This window comes from Pongo abelii, chromosome 10 (genome assembly GCF_028885655.2).
Source record: "Pongo abelii isolate AG06213 chromosome 10, NHGRI_mPonAbe1-v2.0_pri, whole genome shotgun sequence".
Taxonomy (NCBI): Eukaryota; Metazoa; Chordata; class Mammalia; order Primates; family Hominidae; genus Pongo; species Pongo abelii.
This window is the reverse complement of record NC_071995.2, coordinates 36956720-36982635: the sequence shown is the minus strand read 5'-3', so window position 1 is coordinate 36982635 and position 25916 is coordinate 36956720. Positions and strand designations below refer to the sequence as shown.

The 25916-nt window shown below is 35.0% G+C and overlaps 1 protein-coding gene across 12 annotated transcripts in view; it reads left to right on the top strand.

Annotated features, from left to right (window-relative positions):
* Window positions 1-25916, top strand: part of KIF21A (kinesin family member 21A) — a 155387-nt gene that overhangs the window by 68719 nt on the left and 60752 nt on the right. For all 12 annotated transcript variants that reach the window (XM_054527110.2, XM_054527105.2, XM_054527104.2 and 9 more), the window contains exons 2-11: window positions 4287-4509; window positions 4637-4819; window positions 6522-6671; window positions 7391-7525; window positions 8038-8205; window positions 11334-11449; window positions 16161-16356; window positions 17072-17261; window positions 17611-17674; window positions 22514-22717. In XM_054527110.2, the coding sequence (XP_054383085.1) occupies window positions 4287-4509; window positions 4637-4819; window positions 6522-6671; window positions 7391-7525; window positions 8038-8205; window positions 11334-11449; window positions 16161-16356; window positions 17072-17261; window positions 17611-17674; window positions 22514-22717 (1629 nt within the window). The remainder of the gene's footprint in view (window positions 1-4286; window positions 4510-4636; window positions 4820-6521; window positions 6672-7390; window positions 7526-8037; window positions 8206-11333; window positions 11450-16160; window positions 16357-17071; window positions 17262-17610; window positions 17675-22513; window positions 22718-25916) is intronic.

Here is a 25916-nt window from a genome sequence, read left to right as displayed (position 1 = left end):
GCTAATGGAGAAATAATAATTCAATTTTTGTCCATAATTGTTTATCTTTAAGAAGCAGTTTTAAATAAATCTAGTTGTAGAATAATACATTTTTAAAAATCTACTTGGCTTTGTTATTTATTAGTGTTAGTCAGTTTGATTAACATTAGTTAATCCAAACGTTAAGACTGATGATTTCTTAGTGTTGGGATTAGATGCATGTGTTTAATGATCTTATTTTTTACATAAAAATACTGAGAAAGAAGATATTTCAAAATATCCAAAGTTGTAAATGTTATATTTCTAATTTTCTCTTTTACAGAAGGATAGGTATATTTTATCTATATAGAACCTCAAGTAATAGTTTTGGAAATTGAGGTTTGTAGCTAGGTTTCAAATTCATCAATTATAAGGCAGGTGAATTGGCTTGGGTTGGGTGTTCCTGTGAGAATTATTGACTTGAGTATTAATTTAGGGATTTGGAGATTTTAAAATACTAGTTTTTTCAAGAGGAATTAAAAAGGTGAACCTATCCCTAGTCTTTGAAGTGTAGTCAGCTTCCAATTAATCTGCATGTGTGGGACACCATCCCCTCCTAGGTGTGACTTTCTCAGACCTGCTGGAAAATTGCCATTGCTTGGATCCAGTGGAAAAGTTTTCACCCATCTTGTTGGCTTTTAAAACCACTCTCTCTCCTCCACCCATGCAAATGGATGAAATTGGGTGTCATCCATGTTTCAAACAGAATCCTCCTTGCCATTAGCAAGAATAATAACCAGATGAGTAGAGGTTAAGAGAATAAGTTAAAGACATTCTGAGTGACATTAGCATTCTAAAATTGGCTATCATATCTGCAATTCAAATGGCACCTAGTTTTTCTTTGTTATGTTGAAATGAAATTTAAAGTATCTTAACAGCCAAATAAGTTAGCCTATGGTTATAATCATTTACCTAAAATTAATGGCACACTGATATTAAGTAGTAGCCCAGTACTCATTTTCATTAGAGTGTTGCATTTATTATTTTTATCTTTTTTATTAGATGGGATTTGTTAAGTTTCACAGAGTACTATAGCAGCCATAAAGCTGGTAGAAAAAGCAGAGACTTGGAGTTAATGAGGTAGCTTTCAGGAGAGAGAACAGCCTGAGCGCAGACAGGACTTTATGTTGAAATGCAGAGTTTGTGTGAGCTCCCAAAACAAGTGATACTGAAAGAAAAATGTTCAGGCAGGTAAAGGAGTTGGGAATTGAAAGGGTGGAGAAGAGTGTCTAGGAAAAGGGAATAATGTAAGTTGGAGGCATAGAAACAAGAGAGAGCATAGCTGGTAGTGAAACTGCCTAAAATAAACCATCACCACGGCTACTAGTGAAAATCCTTTAATGCAAAGATGTAGCATGGCAAAACAGAGGGATTTAGAGATGCACTGAAGGGTTTTATGCAGGGTAGTGAGCTGACCAACATCCTGTTTTACAAATTACTCATATTACAGTGTGTGGAACAGGTTGGTGAGGGCAAGAGTTGACACAGGAAGACTGGTTAGAAGACTTTTGCAGTATTCTAAGTAAGAGATAATGATGGCCTTCATTAGGGTGGTGTTGATGGGGGAGGAAATAACTTGGTGGGCTAAAGTATTTCAGAGAGAATAGCTCTTAGATTAGATAGGTGGAATAGGGAAGAGGGAGGAATTGACATGGAATTGAGGTTGTTTCTGACTCTCCTATTTCTGGCATGGCAACAAACAAGATGGTGATTTTTCCTAAAGAGGATTGGGGTTTTTGCTGTGGTAAAAGGTAATGTGGTAGGAGAAGAGGAGTTTGGAAACAAAAAATTATTAATTTAGAGAAACACCACTCATCTAGGTTATGTGGAACCAGAAAGCGAAAGCTGCTACTACCACGGGCTGTTTTTGTAGTCTATGTGCATAGCTACAAGAAATTACAAGAAATTCTTTGTTTGTTATAATATCATTTAATATGTATTACAGTATACAATATGATTTCCATCTTTCCCTTTTCTATAATACGGTATCTACAGTTAAGTAGTATTAGATCTAAAAGGAATCTTGGAAATTATAGTTTTCCGCCACAGTTGAGGAAGCTGGTGCTCTGAGAGAAGACCACATAATACTTATGGAGTGACAAGTAGTAAAACTCAGGTCTGCTACTGGCCATTCCATTGCTCTTGCCTCATTACCTGGACAGCTCCACATTGATTAGTACATGCCATTACAGCAAACAAACAAAGCTGAAGACTTTATTAAAGAAAAATACCAGTATCATAGAGGAGAAAAAATAGTTGCGTATTCTTAACTTGACATATTATTTACATGACATATTTTTGAGGCATACAAAATTCTACTTTAGAAAACCACGTTTGCAGAAATTCAATCCTTTCTCTCTATTGTCATTCCTGTTCTTCCTGTTGACCTTTTATTTTAATGAACTGGAAAGAGTTAGACTTGGGGGATCTAGACTTGGGCTTGGCTTTATCTCTAATAAATAGATGAACTTGTTTTACCTCTATTTTACCTCTATTGACCTAAGGTTTTTTTTTTTTAATTTCAGAAAATAAGGCTATGAGACCAGATTCCTTTAAAATCTGTTCCTTGACCTGTCTTGATCATTTTATATTTTTCTCTTTTTTTTTTTTGAGACGGATTCTCACTCTGTCGCCCAGGCTGGAGTGCAGTGGTGCTGTGTTGGCTCACTGGAACCTTCACCTCCTGGGTTCAAGCGATTCTCCTGCCTCTGCCTCTCGAGTAGCTGGGATTACAGGCTGCACCACCATGTTGGGCTAATTTTTGTATTTTTAGCAGAGACCAGGTTTCACCATGTTGGCCAAGCTGGACTGAAACTCCTGACCTCAAGCTATCGGCTTCCCAAAGTCCTGGAATTACAGGCGTGTCACTGTGCCTGGCCTCATTTTATATTTTTCATCTGTGGTTGTCTTGCCTTTCTTCCTTAAACTGCTTCTCTTTCTCCATGGCAAGTAGGGAATCTCTTTAAAAACTTTGGTACAGTAAGTGAGTGGTGTATATTCCAGAATAGTCTGTCCTGTTTATAGAGCCTATAGAATAGGACTAGATTTTGGGTTGTTCTGTTATGAACATATCTTCTTATTTACTTTTCTTCTTTGAAAATAGGTTTTGGAATTTGAGAGAGAAGACAGATAGGATGGTGCTGGATTCAAGTGGATGTGTGAGGATGTGGGGTGGGTGTAGTGCAGTGGTCTTCTAATGGAGGAAAGGCAACTCATAATAATTCACTAAGTTTTGGAGAGAAGATATTAGAACTTTCACTTATATTTATTTTTAATTTATTTCTTTTTAAAATTCTGCTTTTCTATACACAGTCGACTCTCCATATTCAGGGGTTCCACAACCATAGATTCAACTGACTGTGGATTGAAAATATTCAGAAAAAATAATGGATTGTTACATCTGTACTGGATATGTACAGACTTTCTTTTCTTATTATTCTCTAAATAATGCAGTATAACAACTATTTACATAGCATTAACATTGTATTAGGTATTATAAGTGATCTGGAGATGATTTAAAGTATACAGGAGAATAAGTATGTAAGTTATATGCAAATACTACATAATTTTATGTCAGGGACTTGAACATCTGTGGATTTTGGTATCCATGGGGAGTTGTGAAACCAATCTTTCATGGATACTGAGAGATGACAGTATTTCAATATATGACAAATCAATATAGTAGAACATGAATATTATTTATAAGTGAATATATATATACATATATATTGTGGGAATATGCTTAACATGTTACGCTGATAGAACATAATGGTCAAATAGGTTCAGAAACCACTGGTGAAGAATTAGCAAAAAAGACGAGTCAAGGGCATCAAGACATTAAGATAAATAAATGTCCTTGCTTTTTTATTTTTCCATACTATCATCACTGGAAATAAAGAGAAAAAAATCTAAAACAATAATAATAGCAAATAGCATTTTGGTAGCAGAATTTATTGGACTGAGTGTCTGCCTCTTACAGAGTAGAGGAAAAGTATCCACTTGGGTAAGTATCTAATTTTAAGATGGATTTTACTTTGTTCATGATTTTGGGGGATTGTTAAGTAACTCATTGGGATTAAGAAAGTCATCTCATATGCTGAAATTGATTCATTATAATTCAATTTATTTAAACTTTTCAACTGAATAAGCATTAGGTAATTACATTAGAGTTTTAAAAAAGATTTGGCCAAGAGTTTTTGAGTCCTATTTTTTGAGAGTTTTTTTTTGCCATTTATTTTATTTTTTTCTTTTCTGATTATTTCTCACAGAATAAGACCACAGCTTGCCAAAGAGAAGATTGAAGGATGCCATATTTGTACATCTGTCACACCAGGAGAGCCTCAGGTCTTCCTAGGGAAAGATAAGGCTTTTACTTTTGACTATGTATTTGACATTGACTCTCAGCAAGAGCAGATCTACATTCAATGTATAGAAAAACTAATTGAAGGTTGCTTTGAAGGATACAATGCTACAGTTTTTGCTTATGGACAAGTAAGTGCCATATTATTTTCATAGGAGTTGAAACTTTTCAGAAATGTTAATTCAGTTGCGCTTTCATTTTTGTTTCTTAAGGTTATGTTAAGGTTGAACACTAATCTTTCTCTGTTCTTTTGTTTAGACTGGAGCTGGTAAAACATACACAATGGGAACAGGATTTGATGTTAACATTATTGAGGAAGAACAGGGTATTATTTCTCGAGCTGTTAAACACCTTTTTAAGAGTATTGAAGAAAAAAAACACATAGCAATTAAAAATGGGCTTCCTCCTCCAGATTTTAAAGTGAATGCCCAATTCTTAGAGGTAATAATCCAACTTTGGCATTAATTTCTTTTAAATTTTGTTCTTATAGACCGTGTTTATGATTTTATACCGTTGGCTTCAAGTACAGTGCTTTGAAGATAGTACTCAATAAATGTTGTTTGAGTAAATTAACATTAGATAATAGAAATAAGTTTTCCTTACTTGTAGGAAGTGATATTTGAGTTTAAGATTATAAACACTTGACCGATGTCCATAGAATAAAAGAACAATTAATGTTGTTTATTTAAGAACCCCCCTTTTTTTTTTTTTGGAGATAGAGTCTCATTCTGTCACCCAGGTTGGAGTGTAATGGCACCATTTCGGCTCACTGCAGCCTCTGCCTCCTGGGTTCAAGTGATTCTTGTGCCTCAGCCTCCTGAGTACCTGGGACTATAGGCATACATCACCACACCTGGCAAATTTTTTGTAATTTTAGTAGAGATGGGGTTTCGCCATGTTGCCCAGGCTGGTCTCGAACTCCTGGCCTCAAGCTATTCACTCGCCTCTGCCTCCCAAAGTGCTGGGGTTACAGGTATGAGCCCATCCAGGAACTTATTTTTATCAACAGATAAAGGTTAATTTCTGTTGTAATTTAGACAGGCTTACAAAGTGGTGGGAACTTAATGACTAAGTCCAAAAGTAGGGGAAGTATGTGAGAAATAATAGGTCTGAGGTTGTAGCACTTATCTGGCTGAAGAAATTGTTATCCTTGAATAGGTAGACAGATGTTTTGATATAATGTCCAAAGGTTGTGGTGGATTTGGATTAATTTAGGCTGTGTAGCATAGTAGAAGGAAAGTAACACTAAGAGGACATCTAGGATTTGAGCAATATTGCACTTTGGTGGACAGTGGCATAATTCTAGGTTCTTGGTGCAAAGAGAATTTAGTCTAAATTACCTGATCCATGAGCTAATCATTTTCATCATTGATGAAACATTTTCCTCAGCCTTATGTAGCACAACATAGAAAAATTAATATCAGTTTTGTTTTTACTGCTGGTTTTAATGGATATTCTTATTTAGTAAAAACCAAAGAGAATGTAACTATGTATTCCTAAGGAAAGTAAATGATGGTAGAAAAAGAAAAGAAACAGTGTTATTCCATCTTCCCTTTCACCCTCCAAAATGTTGTTAGGCATTGTAACTTTAAAACATATTGATAGAAAAATAGGTGTGTGTATTCTCTTCTATGGAGGTATCTGGATTTTTTCAGCCACTATTGATGCAGGAACACTAGAATTGTTGCTGACCTTGCAAACATGCTAAGTGTTAATTTTTCAACATGTTAAGAAAGGTTTCAGGGCAACAGGAAATATGTTTTTAGCTCAAGTAGTAAAAATTATTTAAATATTCTGAAGCTTAAGATTTGTCTACATTTGGCACATGTTTCTAGGGTTTGCTTGTATTTATTTGTAAATATTTGATTATCTCTTGCAAAGGATTAGTAGATCATTTTAGCTAGTCCTCAACACATTGGTCATGATTAAGTCACTTACTGTTTTTACTTTTGTAAATAAATCTGGCATTTACTTATAATTGTTATAATAATAGCCTCATTCATTTTTATGTGTTATTTTGAAAAAATATGTCATTTTGAAATACTTTAAAAATCTGTATGAAGGAATCATTATGTAATGTGTTGTTATGACAACTACCCAGACAATTTCTGCTAAAATTAGATTTCTAATATTTTTTTGATAGCTCTATAACGAAGAGGTCCTTGACTTATTTGATACCACTCGTGATATTGATGCAAAAAGTAAAAAATCAAATATAAGAATTCATGAAGATTCAACTGGAGGAATTTATACTGTGGGAGTTACAACACGTACTGTGAATACAGAATCAGAGGTAATATTTATATTGTAGTTAAAACAGAGCATGGTTGGCTTTATTTAAATAGTGAGCTTTGCTGATAGTCTGCTTAAGATCAAGATATGAAATTTATATCCTGAAGCATGACATGGAATTAAGATCTTGTCTTCTTTCCTCACATTTTAAGAATCAGAATATTAGTATAAAAATATCAGGATTATTATAAAGTCAGCATATTTGTCATAGCATCAAAAGAATCTAAGGCAATTTATGAATAGTTTTCATTCACAGCTAGAGAAAGAGGGTTAGACGATTGATGGTGAAGAATGATACCACAATCCTTTTGTACTTTTTGCTTTAACCTATATAGAACTGTATCACGGCTCCTAGAAGGAGATTGTTGAGAAAAATTACAAAAAATAATTTTAATGGAATATAGAGAAGAGTCTGAATAATTCAAGTTATTGCTCAGTTTGTACCAAAGTGTTCTACTATAACAGTTTTGGAATGGAAGTTGCAAATGTCAGCAAATGGCAAACAATGGAATCTCAGTGTTTTCTTCTATTTAAAAAATAATACACTATTATACTGAGAAGTCCATCTCAAAATGTGCCTGTTACTAAACTAATAATGTGAAATTCCACATCTTTTATATCCCTTAACATGGTGGGTTTTAGCCATTACCTCAGACTTTGGATTGTACAGTATCTTGTTTATTGTTCAAGTAAAGTCCTTTGTTTCTTCCCCTTTTTCAGATGATGCAGTGTTTGAAGTTGGGTGCTTTATCCCGGACAACTGCCAGTACCCAGATGAATGTTCAGAGCTCTCGTTCACATGCCATTTTTACCATTCATGTGTGTCAAACCAGAGTGTGTCCCCAAATAGATGCTGTGAGTTATTAATTCTAATTTCTTAAACTTTCAATTTTTGTCTCCCTAAAACCACATGAATTCTGTGAGAATATATTTGAGCCAAATTCAGTTCATTTAGTCATTCCTTTTTCTAATTTCCTCTTCTGATCCTAGTTAAGTTGAAGCTGGTCAGCCGTGTAAGATTTTGAAATAAAAAATTGTATAAATGGCTGAAAAACCAAAAAGCATGCTGTGGCCATATGTTGTTGGATGTCATCCCCTGAGACCCTTTGCTTTTGAGGATTATATGCTGTAGGTTTCCCTTCATTAGCATAAGCAAAGCCTCAGTTGATAATAGTTGAGTTCTGACCATCAAGGCTTTTTCTGACTTTAAATTTCTAATTGCCAGCAGACATTTTTGAATTTATTTGGTTTTATGCCTGTTTCTTTGGTTGTGCCTATATGTGTACATGGGATAAGTGCAAGGTAGGTTAGGAGGATATTTAATGTTACATTAATAAAATATTTTCAATTATTTTTCCTAATTTCAGGACAATGCAACTGATAATAAAATTATTTCTGAATCAGCACAGATGAATGAATTTGAAACCCTGACTGCAAAGTTCCATTTTGTTGATCTCGCAGGATCAGAAAGACTGAAGCGTACTGGAGCTACAGGCGAGAGGGCAAAAGAAGGCATTTCTATCAACTGTGGACTTGTAAGATTAAGTCTTTGTACTGAGAATATATCAGAGCTTTTCTATTGTCCTTTTGTCTTTTGTAATTTATAATATCCATATGGAAATCCTTCAGACACTGAACTGAGAAATGAAAATTATAGAACAGTTATTAGTAATGCACTGAATCTCCAATCTCCTCACGTTGTAGGCTTTTTTCTGTTTTTATATATTACAGATTTTCTTCATGTGTATAAATTTAGTTGTACTAAAATTTATATGTGCAGAAAATTATAGATACACAAACTATTTGAAAAATTCTTTCCACATTTAACAATATACTGTCAAAATCAACTTATTTATTTATTTTTATCTTTTATTTTTTTAAAACAGAGTCTTACTCTGTCACCCACTCTGGAGTACAGTGGTGCGATCGTGGCTCACTGCAGCCTTGACCTCATGGGCTCAATTGATCTTCCCACTTCACAGAAGCTGGGACCACAGGCGAATGCCACCACACCCAGATAATTTTTGTATTTTTTGTAGAGATGGGGTTTTGCAACATGGCCCAGGCTAGTCTCAAACTTCTGGGCTCATGCGATTCACTCACCTCAGCCTCCCAAAGTGCTGGGATTACAGGCGTGAGCCACTGCACTTGGCCCAAAATTTAATATTAAGTTATTTAATGGGTGAAGACCTTCAAAGTAGCCTTTTGATAACATTTTGTGACAGTCATTTTATTGACTTTGGAAATTGTAATTTTTTTTGTAATGATTGTTTCAAAATGATAATTTTTCTAGATTATATTAAGAATTAACTTCAATACCATGCCACCTAGTGGCATTTTGATTGGAAAACTCCTTGTGATTTAGTTAGCATAAAGCTTCATTACATGGAAGGAAATATTTTAGAGCAAAGTTTTGTGTATTAAATTTGTTCTTATTATCTTCATTACAAAACTGGATATTTGTACCTTCACAAATGTAATGACTTCCCTAAATTTCTGTGACACCAATAGCATCAGAGTTGTAACCACCCAAGGGATTCTTTTTGCCTGCTGCCCAGATAGAGCTGATTTATCAAGACAGGGGAATTGCAATAGAGAAAAAGTTTAATGCACACAGAGCCAGCTAAATGGAAGACTGGAATTTTATTACTCAAATTAGTCTCTCCAAAAATTCAGAGACTGCGGTTTTTAAAGTATAATTTGGTGAATGAGGGGGCTAAGGGAGTGGGGAGTGGAGGTGAAATCATGTGGGGTCTGAGTGGATTCTTCTTGCTGTCTTCTGTTCCTGGGTGGGATTACAGAACTGCTTGAGCCAGATTACCAGTCTGCATGGTGCCAGCTGTTGCATCGGAATGCAGGGTCTGAAAAAATATCCAAACACCAATCTTAGGTTTTACAATAATGATCTTATCCATAGGAGCAACTGGGGAGGTTAGGAATCTCGTGGCCTCTGGCTGCATGACTCTTAAATCATAATTTCTAATAATCTTGTGGCTAATTTGTTAGTTTTACAAAGGCATGCTGGTCCCCAGGGAAGAAGAAGGTTTGTTTCAGGAAAAGGTTGTTATCATCTTTTCAAAATTCTTTAAACTATAAATTCCTCCTTTAGTTAGCTCAGCATAGGAATGAACAGGGCAGTTTAGAGATTAAAGGCAAGATGGAGTGGATTAGGTCAGATCTCCCTCACTGTCATGCTTTTCTCACTGATATGAATTTTGCAAAGGCAGTTTCAGAGTGTGTGGTGTCTGCTTTCCTCCCATTAATCACCCCCCAATATTTGCTCCTGTATGGTTATGACCCTTCTATGGGGAAATTATCAACCAAGGCTGATTAGAGAGAGCCAGAGCTTCCAACTCCAATACTCATCTTGATGGTCCAACATGTGGGTGAATGTTGTATAAAACGGCATGCCTGGATTCTGGACTTCTTGTATTGTTTTGAGTTTCTTAAGAGATATAGTCATGGTGGTATTTACATTTATGTTGTCAGGAAAAGACAAAAGCCATTGCTTTGTTTTCCTCTTTAGGCTCTTGAAGCATGTTGAGACATATCTAGTAGAGTTTCAGTATTACCATTGTTTATGACAGCTGCTCTGGAAAGGGGGAATGATGAAAAAGTGTGATCCTGTTGCCACTCCCTGCATGATCTATTTTTCCTAACAAAGTCATGGTTATAGGTGTTTGCATTACTGATGGCTAGTGTGAACAACATTTTGGATAATGTTTATCTTGTAGGTGATAATTCAGTGACAGTAGGAAAAACAGCAGGGTGGCAGGAGTGACTACAGAGTTCTGTAATTTGACTAGTTTTTAAATAATTGGATGCTGACACATATATTATTGTATTTATTTATTTATTTTGAGTCATGGTCTCACTCTGTTGCCCAGGCTGGAATGCAATGGTGTAATCCCGGCTCACTGCAACCTCCACCTCCCAGGTTCAAGCTATTCTCCTGCCTCAACCTCCCAAGTAACTGGGACTACAGGCACACACCACCACGCTTAGCTGATTTTTGTATTTTCAGTAGAGATGGGGTTTCCCCATGTTGGTCAGGTTGGTCTCAAACTCCTGACCTCAGGTGATACCCCTGCCTTGGCCTCCCAAAGTGCTGGGATTATAGGAGTGAGCCACCACACCCAGCCCATCTTATTGTATGTCTAAGGAGAGATATACTTGCATAGGAATACCTTGTTCAGAGAAATAATACTGATTTTTTTGTTGTAATTAAAGAAGGTTTTCTTTTCCCGTGGGAACTGTATTGCAAAACGAAAATTTGCATCAAACCGTTAAACTAACTAAACATTTTATTTTTTCATTGAGTTGAGAAGAAGAATGTGTAACATGAATGGACAATTTTTTGGGGCCATAACCTGATGCTCTGATAATTCTAAGGATAACTGAAGTTGTCAATCTTATTTCTGTTTCAAAGAATTAGTACTATTAGTACTATAGTGCTAATACATACATATGGTATTATATATAGTACTAATATATATGTACTAAATTTTCAGTGGCGTTGGTTACAAATGTAAAACAAAACCAAACACAAATATTCTTAATTATATTATGTCTCTATATTATTCTCTGTAAACTTTCTTTATTTAAAATTGTTATAATTAGTAAATTTGTATCATTTTGCTGTCTTTCTTTCTCTTTCTTTTAGTTGGCACTTGGCAATGTAATAAGTGCCTTGGGAGACAAGAGCAAGAGGGCCACACATGTCCCCTATAGAGATTCCAAGCTAACAAGACTACTACAGGATTCCCTCGGGGGTAATAGGTATGCATAGATGATTATCCTCTACTCAGACTTTTGATTATTCATTATTAAGTAAGCTTGTAAGATGATTTATAAGAACTACTTTTATTATAAAGCAAACTAATAGGATGAGGAACTAATCCTTATACTGTTAAGGATCTCAAATGTGTGAATAATTTTGTATGTTATTTCACATAATCCTTCTAGCATCCCTTGAGGTGTAGGTGTTATTATTCTATTTTCTAGATAAGGGAAATGAATCTAGAGAGGTTAAGTATTTTATTCAAGGCCACTTAGCTTGCATATGAAGTCAATAGTATGTGGACTTTCTCTCTTATCGTAGCTTCTGTTTTAAGTACTTAACACAGAGTAGATACCTAATAAAATTTTGTTGAAAAAGTAAATACTGTTTCCTAAGTAATTACAAAGTAATTTAAATATTATTGGTACTTTTTTTTTTTACAAAGTCTTCTAAAAATTCAAATTTTTTTTATATGTGGAAGAATCTTCTTAATGTCCACTGAATGAAATACAGAGTGTTGGCTGGTTATTAACTTTGCCAATATCACTGACATTCTTGCTTTCTCATACTTTGCATCATTCTGATATGTTTTTTCAGCTTTTTTTTTTATGGTAATGTATTCCCCTCTGTAAACATGTTGGCTTTACAAATGGAAACATTTTTGGCATTTAAATTCAATCATAGCACAATTCAACAAGTTACCAACAACCACAGTGAATCTATTTTACAGTGTTTGCAATAATGTAACATCATATTTACTGAAAAGATTATTAGATGCTATACAACAAATCTAGTATTTAAACTAACAAGCTTTCTTTTTGAACAACTGTGTTCATTCTTGCACTGCCATAAATACCTGAGACTGGGTAATTTATACAGAAAAGAGGTTTAATTGTCTTACAGTTCTGTAGGCTCTACAGGAAGCATGATTCTGGCAGCTGCTTGGCTTCTAGGGAGGCCACAGGAAACTTACAGTCATGACAGAAGGCAAAGGGGGAGTGAGCACTTTATAGGGCTGGAGCAGGAGGAAGGAGAGGGAGGTGCCAAACACTTTTAAACAACCAGATCCCCTGAGAACTCTATCATGAGAACAGTCCCAAGAGGGAAATTTGCCCCCAACATCTAATCACCTCCCACCAAGGCCCCACCTCCGACATTGGGGATTACAGTTTGACATGAGATTTGTGTGAGGGCACAGATCCAAACCGTATCAACAACTATTATCCAAATAATTTTGGATAATATTAAATCCTTTTAAGTTTATAATCCATTTGGTTTAGAAATAAAGTTCTGTTTTGGCCGGGCGTGGTGGCTCACATCTGTAATGCCAGCACTTTGGGAGGCCAAGGCGGGCAGATCATGAGGTCAGGAGATCAAGACCATCCTGGCTAACATGGTGAAACCCTGTCTCCACTAAAAATACAAAAAACTTAGCCAGGCGTGGTGGCGGGTGCCTGTAGTCCCAGCTACTCGGGAGGCTGAGGCAGGAGAATGGCGTGAACCCGGGAGGCGGAGCTTGCAGTGAGCGGAGATCGTGCCACTGCACTCCAGCCTGGGAGACAGAGCGAGACTCTGTCTGAAAAAAAAAAGAAAGTTCTGTTTTGTAGAATACAACATTGTCATTTTTATGTTTCTTCCTTTTATGTACTATTAGCATTTGTCTTAACTCATGTCTCTTCCAGCACATCCTATGTATGGATGCAGTTTTCCTTCCACTATCATGTATTTCTTGTGTTCTATATTTTCAGTTTGATCTTCAGTATCAAGAGGGGTCTTATTATAACAGAATAAAAATTTTCATTTTTTCAGCCAAGTGTAAATTTTTTCAGATTTTCTAAATTGTAGCTTTTTCCTGTATTTATTTCTTAACTATAAAACAAAACAGAGATGATATATGTCCTCCCCTTACAAGTTTAACTCTTGAAAACTTCAATACTTTTGAAAGTTTGCTTACCTTATAAGTGGTCTAAGATATTTTCACTGTGGATCTTGAATTTCTGTTGAGTTTTAGGCTACAGCTAAATAGTCTCATGTTCCTCACCCATTTCCTTAATGGGTGGTAACCCCTCAAAGGAGATGACCCCTTCTAATTCCTTTCTTCGTGTGCCTCAATTTTTGCTTAAAATTTTAGGATTGCATTCCTAGTGCAAAAGCACTGTACTTTGTGTAAGCCTTGGAGAGCAAAATATCTTCATTTTTTGAAGTTTATACAAATTAAACTTAAAAGAAAAATTAGACCAAGGATATTTTTGAAAATAAGCTCCATATGTTTATGTGCATAATTTAGCATCTTTTAAAAAAATCGAGCCGACTTTTTTACATTTACAGTGTTTAATAAATATCATAACCAGTTTATGGCAAAAATTCTGGAAAATACAGGAAAGTATAAAGCATGAATAAAAATCAGTTATATTTATAGCTGGGCACAGTGGCTCAAACCTGTAATCCCAGTACTTTGAGGCCTAGGTGGGCGGATCACCTGAGGTCACAAGTTCAAGACCAGCCTGGCCAACATGGCAAAACCCCGTTTCTACTAACAGAAACACAAAAATTAGCTGGGCATGGTGGCGGGCACCTGTAATCACAGCTACTTGGGAGGCTGAGGCAGGAGAATCGCTTGAACCCAGGAGGCGAAGGTTGCAGTAAGCTGAGATTGTGCCACTGCACTCCAGTCTGGGTGACAGAGTGAGACTCCATCTCAAAAAAAAAAAAAAAATCATATTTCTAATACCTAGAAGTAACTACTGCTAACATCGTGATACATTTTCTTTAAGATGTGTAGTATAACTTAATTTGTAAGAAATATAATATACAATATAATAAAATATTTAATGATACAGTTCTCTTTAAAACAGAATTGTGGTTTTTATATGAACTTTTAAAATAAATAGCTTTAATATTTTCTTTGAGTTTTTCATAAATAGAATCATTCTTGAAATTTATATATTTTGGGTTTTGTTTAATATATGATGTTTTCCCTATACAGTTGATCCTTGCCAGTTACTCTTATTCCTGACTTTCACTATTCTTCTTAAGCCCTTGATCCCAGCACTTCTCAAAATATTTGTTAAAGGCGAGTCCTTCCCTTCTTTCCAATTTGTGGTGGGTTAATATTGTGCATGACCATACAGAGCTTGCCCCATTTGTGACTCACAATGGGAGTTTGAAAACACTTGAACTGATCTATATTCAGTGAGAGGGGGTCATTGATTACAGGAAGTTCAAGTGTTGTGGAAGTTTCTAAAGTGCTTACTTGCAATTTCTGCATTACTTTAAACATTTTTTGTAAATAAGTAAGAAATGGATGTATGTACCTGTGCTTACTCAAGGTGTTATGGGTCAAAGAAGGCTAATATAAATTTATTTTCCCCAATTTTACGTAAGTAAAAATAATCTGCAGACTGGCGCTAGACTGGGGACCACACTTCAAGTTGCTCTATTCTCTAATCAGCATCCATAATCCTCACGCTTACTGAATTACCTTATTTTCTTTATCAAAAGAGAAAACTAAAATGGCATGAATTATTTTAACTTTCTGACCCCCAGTAAATATTATGTACACATGACACACATCACAATTGTTAATGACCTAATATTTGTTCAAATGTTGTGTTATATATTTAGAAGTACGCTGATAAATACAACTTGATAATCCCTGTCCTTTAGGAATCTAAAGTCTAAGAGTTTTGGGGTCTATAAAATTTCAATATAATAATAATATAATGAATGCAAAAGAGATATCCAAAAGGTGTGAGGAGGCAGAAAGGGTACAGACAAACTGAGGATTTGGTTCTTGGATTAGGTGATACCTTAGTTGATTGTTGAATAATAGTAACAGTAAGGGTAAGCAAGAGTTGTAGGAAAAAGGTGTGGAATGGGACAAGGGGTACCTACGAGTACTGTGTTGAGATTATCGTAGAAAGAAAAGATTGGAAGCAGGAGACTAGGAGGCTAAGATTATGATTGATAGGCATTGATTTTTCTACCAGGATAAGTAGACTGCTCCTTAATTGCAGTTCCTGCACATTTTTTAGTTAGTTTGTGAGTGTCTATTAGAATCTCCATGTCTGCTTTGTTTACAAACATAATAATTGGGGCATACTTAGCATTTCACTATCCTAATCTTTGGTGGCTAAATCAATTTATCATGACCGTAAAGTAATGTTTCCCACTTTTCCTATATAATCTGGCCAGAAACTGTAATTCTGATCATTCAATCACAAATGACAGTTTATATGATGAAACACAAGAATATACTAAGTACTCTTCTTGTTTCAATGTGATTGGATTTTGTGTACAATTCTTTGCTGGCATCAAAAGTCAGGATACAGGTGATTAAGAATAAATTTTTAAAATACTGAAAGAAGAAATAATGAAGTGGTTTTTGATTTTCAATGTAATGTATTGTAGTCAGTTTAATTTTAGAATTGCTGTGTGCACTGCTTCAAATCTTTTTAGCAAAGAGGTAAGAAATAAATGTATGTGCTTATGCTTTCTTAAGGTCAAAGGTGAATAATATCAATTTATTTCCCCAAAGTAAACAAAAGCTTTTTCTTAAGATAGTCTTAAAGTACAGGGGCTTTTAAATTTGCTCAATGTTTTGGTATCTTGAAGAGAAGATACTATTCAAATGTCAGGAGTTTAAAAATGATTATTTTAGCATTTTAGGTGCTTTTATGTGTAAGCCTAACTATTATTTGTAACTTTCAGCCAAACAATCATGATAGCGTGTGTCAGCCCTTCAGACAGAGACTTTATGGAAACGTTAAACACCCTGAAATATGCCAATCGAGCTAGAAATATCAAGAATAAGGTGATGGTCAATCAGGACAGAGCTAGTCAGCAAATCAATGCACTTCGTAGTGAAATCACACGACTTCAGATGGAGCTCATGGAGTACAAAACAGTAAGCTAATGAGTTTGACTTTGCATTTTGTGATACATCTAAGGCTGGCACTTTCTGAACACAATAATGCCTTACACATACGTGTTTCTGGAATCTCTTGGTTGTCATAATAGTGTCCTCCTTTCTTCTGGAGGTAGGAGTCTCTAGTTTTCCTTGTGGACAGTCTTTAGCTATGTTCAGTCTAACCTAACAACTGTTTGTTCAAAAGCTTTCCTACCCAATTTTTTTTTTTTTTTTTTTTTTTGAGATGGAGTCTCCGTCTACCACCCAGGCTGGAGTGCAGTGGCGTGATCTCGGCTCACTGCAATTTCCACCTCCCAGGTTAAATGATTCTCCTGCCTCAGCCTCTGGAGTAACTGAGATTATAGTCACCCGCCACCACACCTGGCTAATTTTTGTATTTTTATTAGAGATGGAGTTTCACCATGTTGGCCAGGCTGGTCTTGAACTCCTGACCTCAGGTGATCTGCCCACCTTGGCATCCCAAAGTGCTGGGATTACAGGTATGAGCCACTGCACCTGGCTAATCAATTTCTTTAGTAACAAATGCATTGTGGAGTGTTCTTCTAGAGGTGAAAGGATTTCTTTTGCCTTGGGGTTGGTAAGATAAAAACACTCTTGGTTAGAGAATTGTATAGTTATAGAGTATCCTTAAGCAAAACTCTTGTGTTTTTAAGACTCCTCAACCAACAAGGACATTATTTTCCTTTACTAGGGTAAAAGAATAATTGACGAAGAGGGTGTGGAAAGCATCAATGACATGTTTCATGAGAATGCTATGCTACAGACTGAAAATAATAACCTGCGTGTAAGAATTAAAGCCATGCAAGAGACGGTTGATGCATTGAGGTCCAGAATTACACAGCTTGTTAGTGATCAGGCCAACCATGTTCTTGCCAGAGCAGGTATGTGGGTAGGGCGGGATAAGTGAGGGATTAACTTCTGGAGGGGAGGGAACATTCTTTGTGTTCACTAATTACCTAGCATAGTTGAAATAGAAATGCCAGTCTCTGTGTATACAGTCTGTGGTTTTAAGTTAAATACCTAATTTCAAAAAATAAATTCTTATATAAACAAAATATTCCCTTTGTAATCATATTATCTTATGGTCTGCTCATGTAATAAAGGGTAGAAAATTTGCTGTAAGAATTGTGTTTTAAAAAATTATTGTTTTGTTTCCTGACTTTTTTTTTCTCCTGTTTTGTTGAAGTCTTAATTTAAAGGAAAATTTTTATTTCATATTTTGTCTTTCAGGTGAAGGAAATGAGGAGATTAGTAATATGATTCATAGTTATATAAAAGAAATCGAAGATCTCAGGTATAGTTCATGTTCTGTAACATATAATGCACACGTTTGTTTTGGATTTTGCAATGTTATAATATTTCTATTTGTTGGGCTTATTGTTCAGCAGTTGTCCATGGTGATATTTCAGCCTTTTGGTTAGGTTAACTTTAGGAGACTGTTTACTCACCTTTCCCTTGATGTCATATTCCAAGCTCTTTTCCTCCCTTCTCTTCCCATATTATTCTCCTACTCTTACTGCTATATCCCAATATTGGGTACTTACCTAACTTGACATGTAAAACAGGCAAAATTTATGTTGCTGAAGTTATCTTTGATGCCTTTCCTTCGTATGCCTCTTCCCCCATCACTTGGGAATAGATCAATATCTACACATCATCTCCAATTTTTTGAATCTCCTGTTCTCTTTTATATCTTCAGCTATTCTTACATGTAAATCATGGCATACCTACTAATTTGCCTGCCCCTCTGTGGTACATCCATTCACATTTCATAAAACATGCCACACATACTTGCATATGTCAATACCATGACTGGGGCTGGGGGCAAGCATGACATGAAGAGTTCACACTCTAGGTTGGGCAGCATACATAAATCATCACATGTAGTAAACAGAATGACAAAATTTAGTTAAATGATGCCCATGCCTGGTGTAGGAATGTGGAGGGGACTAGACTTGGGGAATAGGGTTGGGAAAGAAGGGTAAGTCAATAATATTTTCAGGTTCCATGGTTTCCCATGATTACTGAGCTATTTTTTTCTTGAAGGAAAACTCCAGTCAGCTCCATGGGGGAGCATCTAAGTAGTTCAAATCTCACTTCTGCTTACCATTTGCAGAACATAAGCAAACGGGAGGCGATCATCTTTCACAGTTACCCTGACTTGTATTTGTGTTCTCTTTCTCTTTCTCTGGCTATTCTAGAGGTTCTCAAACTGTGGCAAGTACTATCTCCACTGTTTCTGGCTCCACAAAGCACACTGGATCTCTTAAATGTTTCAAAAAGCAAAAACAAATAAAAACACATCCCGATGTGGCAATATAGTTATTCAAGTATGATTTTATTCTGTGTATGTGTGTGTGTACATATATATTATATATGTTATGCATATAACATATGTGTATATAATTTTTCATGCTTCACATTTTTGGTAGAGACCTTTGAGGCACTGCATCCTGGTTCTGCTCAGCAACCAACCTGGACTTGCAGTTTCTACCCTGTGTTGACAGTACTGTTCCCTGCCTACTGCTAAAAATTTGTTCTTTGACCAGTCTTTCCTGATTTTGTTGACCCCATCTTTACCACTCCTTGAGACACAACTGATAGCTCTGTTTTTTAATTCTTGAAGTTTCTCTTTCTGCTCTTAGGCTGCTTCTCTTTTCTCTTTTATTTCTTTGGCACTTGCCAATTGTTAAGGCCAATTGCCTATACGAGTTCTTATGCTCTCTTTGCTTTCCTCCACTCTGTATTCTAAGTTTGTACCTCAGCTTTATGTCACTATTAGGCAAATTGCTTGACTAGTGTCCTTATTTCCTAGAAAACTACCAGAATCACTTCCACTCCTTCTGGTGGCTAAAAGCAGTATCTAATGTCTTCCTTCTTCAAAGTCTTGAGTTAAGACTATTCCTTCCTTAAGCCATTTAGAGAACAGAGATGACTCATGGGCCCTGAGTTCAGTCGCTGATCAAATCTTTCCTGGTGTAGGTTAATACCTTGTTCCAGATTCTCAACTTGTCTCTGATGGCTCTTTAATTAGGTGTGTCCCACCCCTGGGGAGTAGCCTTCTAGAATGCCAGGATTATAATTTACATATGGGATAAGCATAAATGAACCTTGAATTCAAATTGGATTACCTGGATTGAAATTTAAGCTTCTTTTTATTAATAAGGTGTATGACCTTGGGCAAGTTACCCAACATCTCTGAGTTTTAGTCTATTCATCTGTAAGAATGAGATAATACCTGCTAATCTCAGAGAGTTATTATGGGGCTCAAATAAAATAATAGTATATATATGCTCTTAAATATAAAGGTATCATAAAGGTATAAAGTGTTACGAATATTTAGGTCCAAATTCTCACGTTCTGTTTTTACCTGCTAAACCCTACTTCGACCTATATTTCTGTCAAAATTAGATCTTAGGAAGACATTTTTTCACAGCTCTTTAAACTTAATGCAAATTTATGTTTGTTTATTGCCATTTGGGAATATTTCTATTTCATCTTATCATTTTATTGTAAATGAATAGTAGTTACCTTTTAATAAATTTACGTGTCACATTACTTGTGAGATAATAATAATCACTAATTAATTAATCCTTGTGTTTTTTGGGGCATGAAAAATTTTGCAGAACATTTTGAAAATATAGGAAAATGTAAGAGAAAATTAAAATCATGTGTATTCCCATTATTCTAAGAACTGATGTTAACATTTTGATCTATCTCTTCAATATTTTTCCAATGAATAACGCAAATGACATCAGAGTGTATATTTTGCTTTGCTATCTATTCTTTGAAAAGCAGTAATATATTATGAACATTTTTCAATGTTAAAAAGTTTCTACAATGATTTTTGCATGGCTTCATATAGTACTGTCTTGTTGTAATTCACTTATTTAACTCTATGCTGTTAATGATTATATTATTTCCAACTTTATGATAAGAATACTTATTATTTTTTAAATACCATCTTAGTCGGGGGACTTTTAAATTCATTTTATCATTGATTCTCAAAACAATCCTAGGGAAGTATATATTTTTATCTCAATTTTACAAAGGGAAGAGTGGGGGCTTTTAGAGACTTGATGGTCCAAGATCCAATGAATGACAGCTGGCATGCAAGCCCTCAGTGTGCTCCTTCCCAAAGAAGTTTGTACACTTCCCCTCATACCTCACTCTTTAGTCTCTTATTAAATGAAATGCAGGAAGTACCAAGTGGGTGGGTGAGTGAACGGGAAGAGAGAGAGAGAGAAAGAGATGGGGAAAGAGAGATGTTCTCCCCGTAGGCCATACAAAAAGTAGATTCTGTTAATGTGGAGTTTGTGGAGGTAATCCCTAAAAGGCCTTTATCAGCACTAGGATCAAAGAATCATTGGATATGCCCCTACCAAATGCAGACTTTTAACATTATGTAAAAAACATAAATTTTAAAATAAAATACCTACATTATTTATTACTTAATAATAAAGGAGACAATTAAAATATAGATCATTATGGTTAGCTGATTTATTATATTTTCATTCATTCTTAGCATTCATTATTAGGTACCTAGGCTTTGTGCTACAAATTAAAAATATTGAAAAGTATAATATATTGTTTGTACTTTTCTATTGTTTGATAATCATGAATTTTAACTTTGAGTTTTTATATGAATTTTCTCTAAAACAATTTTGAAGTCATTTAATTAACCTAGAAGTTTGTACACAGCTATTTAACCATCTAAAAACACTGTAATTGTTCTGCTCACATATGGTATCACATATATAATAAAACAGTTTCATTAAAGAATGTGTAGGACCAGGTGGGGTGGCTCATTCCTGTAATCCCAACACTTTGGGAGGCTGAGGTGGGAGGATCACTTGAGGCTGGGAGCTTGAGACGAGCCTGGGCAACATAGTGAGACCCCGTCTGTCTCAACTATTTCAAGAGTAGAATGAATAATTTTGGTAGGCAATGGAAAAGCACTGAGCTGACTGTGTCTTCCAGAGCTTAGTGTTGCAAATAATCTAGCATCTTTCTCTGAAATATTTGAACATATGGCAAAGGTGCTTAGTAATATAGTGTTGAGAGAGAGATAGGTTGTGTTATCTTCTTATTTTTCGGTCTCAATCACTGTTGTGCCAAACTAACCTTGAAAATCTATTATATGTAAGTAGATAATTGTATTTTTGATGGTTTAAATCAAATAGAAATAAGGGAATTGGCCTAGAGGACTCTCTGAATCCTTTTAGTCTCAATAGTCTAGGCTCTTTTAGGATTTCATTGTTTGATGTCTTCATGTGTTAGGATCAGTGTGTGCGTTATTCTCCTGTCATTATTAGGACTGCTTGAACAAACAAAAGAATTTTTTCAATTATCAAACTCAAGTTTCCTTGGAGATACTGTCTTTTCCCACGCTGTATTCAGGAGCCAGATGTCCATCAGCCAGTTTGGGGCAAATTTGACAAATTATTCCTTGCACAGTTTTGGAAATGCTACTATTGTGTGATGAATGAGGAACTGAAACTAAGGGGAGCGTGCTGCTTGTGTATTTTTTAAGTTTAAATAATAGGTTTACAAGCAAGGACAACTGATGTCCACTGGCCAGAATTCAAGTAATCTAATTACCACTGGCATCTGAATATGTAGAATTCTTTTGAGTATTAAGATTATGATTACAAATGTATAATTATTCAATCAGGAAATATGAAAAAATTGTTAAATGTTAATGTGTGTGAGCATTCTTTTATGATTATTTTTATTATTTTGTGAGAATTTTATTTAGTTTAAAAATCCTTATCTTGTAGCCATGTTGAAATGCATTTTGGAAAACTTTTTAGCATGCAGACTAACTCATTTAAAATGTTCCTGCCTTATTGCTAGAGCAGTTAGATTCATAGAGACAGAAAGTAGAATGATGGATGCCAGAGCTGAGGTAGAGGGGCTGAGGGGAAGTTAATATTTCATGGGTATAGAGTCTCAGTATGGGAAGATAAAAAATTTCTGGGGATGGATGGTGGCGACGGTTGCAGAACAATATAGATTTGCTTAGTGCTACAGAGCTGTACACTTAAGAAATAGTAGTGTGGTACACTTTATGTTATGTATTTTTATCCACAGAGAAAAATGCTCCCTATTTAAATATATTTTTAATTGCTAGGGCAAAGTTATTAGAAAGTGAAGCAGTGAATGAGAACCTTCGAAAAAACTTGACAAGAGCCACAGCAAGAGCGCCATATTTCAGCGGATCATCAACTTTTTCTCCTACCATACTGTCCTCAGACAAAGAAACCATTGAAATTATAGACCTAGCAAAAAAAGATTTAGAGAAGTTGAAAAGAAAAGAAAAGAGGAAGAAGAAAAGGTGGGATTATAAAATCACTGCTAAATGAATCTTTATTTCCTTTTCAGGGTATTTTAATTTGCAATTATAAAGAGCATACATAGTCTCATGAGTACCTTAGTATATGAAATAAATCACTATGTTAGCTGAAACTACAACTATCTAGTTTTTAATGGTTTATCTCTACTTATGTGTAAGAAAAATAGATTTAATTGTAATAACATGGTAATGAACTTTATTTAGAACATGACAATATAAAATTACTATTGTAAATTATTTTATTATTTCTTCAAATAGCTGCTTTTGCATTCCATTCATTTTGCTTTTCAGCAAAGCTTGCTGTACCGTTACAATTCAGTGTTTTCATATTTTCCCCATTTCCTAATGCAATTAAATAGTCTCATGGATATTTTCATCCCTATCTAGATTAGTTTAACTAAAGGCTAAACTAATCCATCAGAATGTCATGTAATGTCATTTGGTCTCTTAAATATTTTCTGCAGGGCTTCTAATTTGATTATGTGAAAATTATTTATGCTATTTCAGGCTTTTTGAATCTTCCAACAAGGAGTTACTCAGCTTTTCACCACTGTTCTGGGCTTTTTCTTCCTTGCATCCTGATAGTATGTCCCTCTGAAATCAACTAGGTGCAAAGGAGAGGAAGAAAATGAAAATTTAACCACTTGTAATGTGTAAGTGGTTAAATACTCATAAATTCTTTACATGTTTACACACTGATTCTATGGTGCAGTCAGATTACTTACAAAGACTATATTTTGAGCATGCCAGTCAAATTAAATTTAAACATTTTTGGCTAGATATTCAAAAGGAAGCAAAATCATCTTATTTGCCACCTGGTTTGTTACAGGAGGAATGCTTTGTAGAATTGATGTAGACGTTTAGCCTACCTGCCGCTTTGCTCAGTTTATTTAAAAATGTATTTAGGTAGCCGGGCATTTCTTCCTGGAGCAGCCAGTTGATCAAAGTCATTGGAAGTTTAAATTCTTCAAATTAACTCTGCTTTGTGTTCCTGAGTTTAAAAAGAATAATTAAAGCAAGGAATTATACATTATGGTTAGTAGGCATTGCAATTGAAATTGCATTCTTGAGATATTAATGTCTTAGATGTTTTCATGGATCATTGATTATGGCAGCATTAAGAAATGTATAATGATTAGCTCTCCCCTTATGGAGGGCAATTGAAACTGAAGTAATGATCATAGGATTATCGAAACTAGTGTTACCGAACTTACTGCTTGAATTAGCATGAGACTTTTGCACATGACTTATCACTTACTTGTAAAATCCGCTTCTGTAGTTGGTCAAAATGTCAAATGGTATGACTTGTTTTTAAAGGTCTAGGTCATTTGTATTCATAAATAATAAGTAAGTATAAGCAAAGTTTATTTTTTAAGGTCCCAACTGATACTGCTTTTTCCTTTTGAGGTAAATTTAGAGATATTTCCTTAATCACCTGCTGAATATGACTAATGAAAAATAAATAAGGATCCCAATAGAAATCTAGGCTCTTTTTAACATTTTAATAGCGGTTGTGACTCATTCAGTGATTATGTAGTTGTAATAATTATTACAATAAAAATAATAGATGTTAATACTAATAAGAACTCACCAAACAACTGGATTTAAACATAAAAGCCTAAGTGAAGAAAATAATTTATTTCCTAACAAAAAGACACATAATTAGAGATAAAATATTTGTGAGTAAGCCAGATAAGAAATGAAAGATAGCTTAGAATGAGAAAAACAAATTAATACTTTCTAAAAATTAATACACCTATAGAGTGCTATATACAAACATTTTTTAGAGCATTTTCACACATGCTGTAGTGTACCTTTGTACACTGACACCTATATAATTTTGTAAAACTGACACCTACATAATTTGTGAATCTAAAAAATTTTTCTTGTGTACTATACCATATAACTGTAAACATTTTTAGAGCCAATTTATAAATTTTTATTGCTACATATAAAAATTTATAAAATTTAATAGAATATATCTTACCACACTATAATCAAATGTTTTTTTGAATTAAAAAATGAAAACCAATCCTGTTTTACTTAGTTTGATAAAGCATTTTGTTCATCACACTTGGATCCCAATAACTTTTAACTGTATGTAATGCCAATTTCTGTTTTTAAAATGTAGATAAGCCCTCATTTAGCTAAAGGATTCCCTACAAGTTGGAAAAAAACCAGCATACAATAAACCTAGAGTTCCAGAAATGTTTAGAAAGACAGCAGCTTTACTAAAGTGCTCAGTTTTCCACAGGAGCTCCTTGGAAGTGATAGCTCCTGTTTGGGTGCATTGATTCTGGTTGAGTTGCATTCCATGCTTCATGTTTATCTATTTTATTTGTCAGAGAGGGCATTGCAAAATGTGGGTCTACCTCAACCTTACACATACAGGAGGTTCAATTAAAAATTAATTGAAACTTTGGACTGATTTTTCTCTAGCAAGTATTGTAAATATATGATGTCCAAATTTCCCAGCTCACTCACATAAAATGATTTCTGCCCATTTTATAGTATGGTAAGAATAATTCAGAAGGAAGCAAGAAAAGGCAAGACAGGGGAAAGAACCTTCTTTCCCTCTCATGGGTGTAGGCTGATCTTTGGGGGAAAAATGGGAATTTCTGCTTTAGCCATTCGTTCTTACTGACCTCCCTGTGTCCCCATGCTACCTTGATCCATGCCTCCCTTATGCGGTCCAGTTCTCACGTAATTCTGCCCTACCCTGAAGTACTCCCAATTTCAAAATTATCTATTTTTTTCTCTGATCTCCTTAAATTCAAACTCAGGAACAAAGCCATTTGACTAAAGGAATTCATACCAGTGGAAATGTCTGATAACCAACAAGCTTCCTTTGTAGGGGTGTTTGGAATTTTTAAAGAGGATACATTAATGCATACAACAAAATATGTTAGGCAGAATAATCTAATGAAAAAAAGAGTAGGAAAGGTTTTTTTTTTTGTTTGTTTGTTTGTTTGTTTTTTTTTATCTTGTTGTGGCTGTGAGTTTCTAAAACCTGTCTGGGGCTTGCTTGACCTTTGGATTCAGCTCTTCTAAGCTGTCCTGGCTTCTATAGCTGCCTGCTTTCCTTGTCACTGAATTCACAAATTCTTTGGAAGCTGTGTGTCTTTTAATTTATTGTTTTGTGTTATATATTTTTGGTTGCAGTGGCTATAGGGCCTCTGAC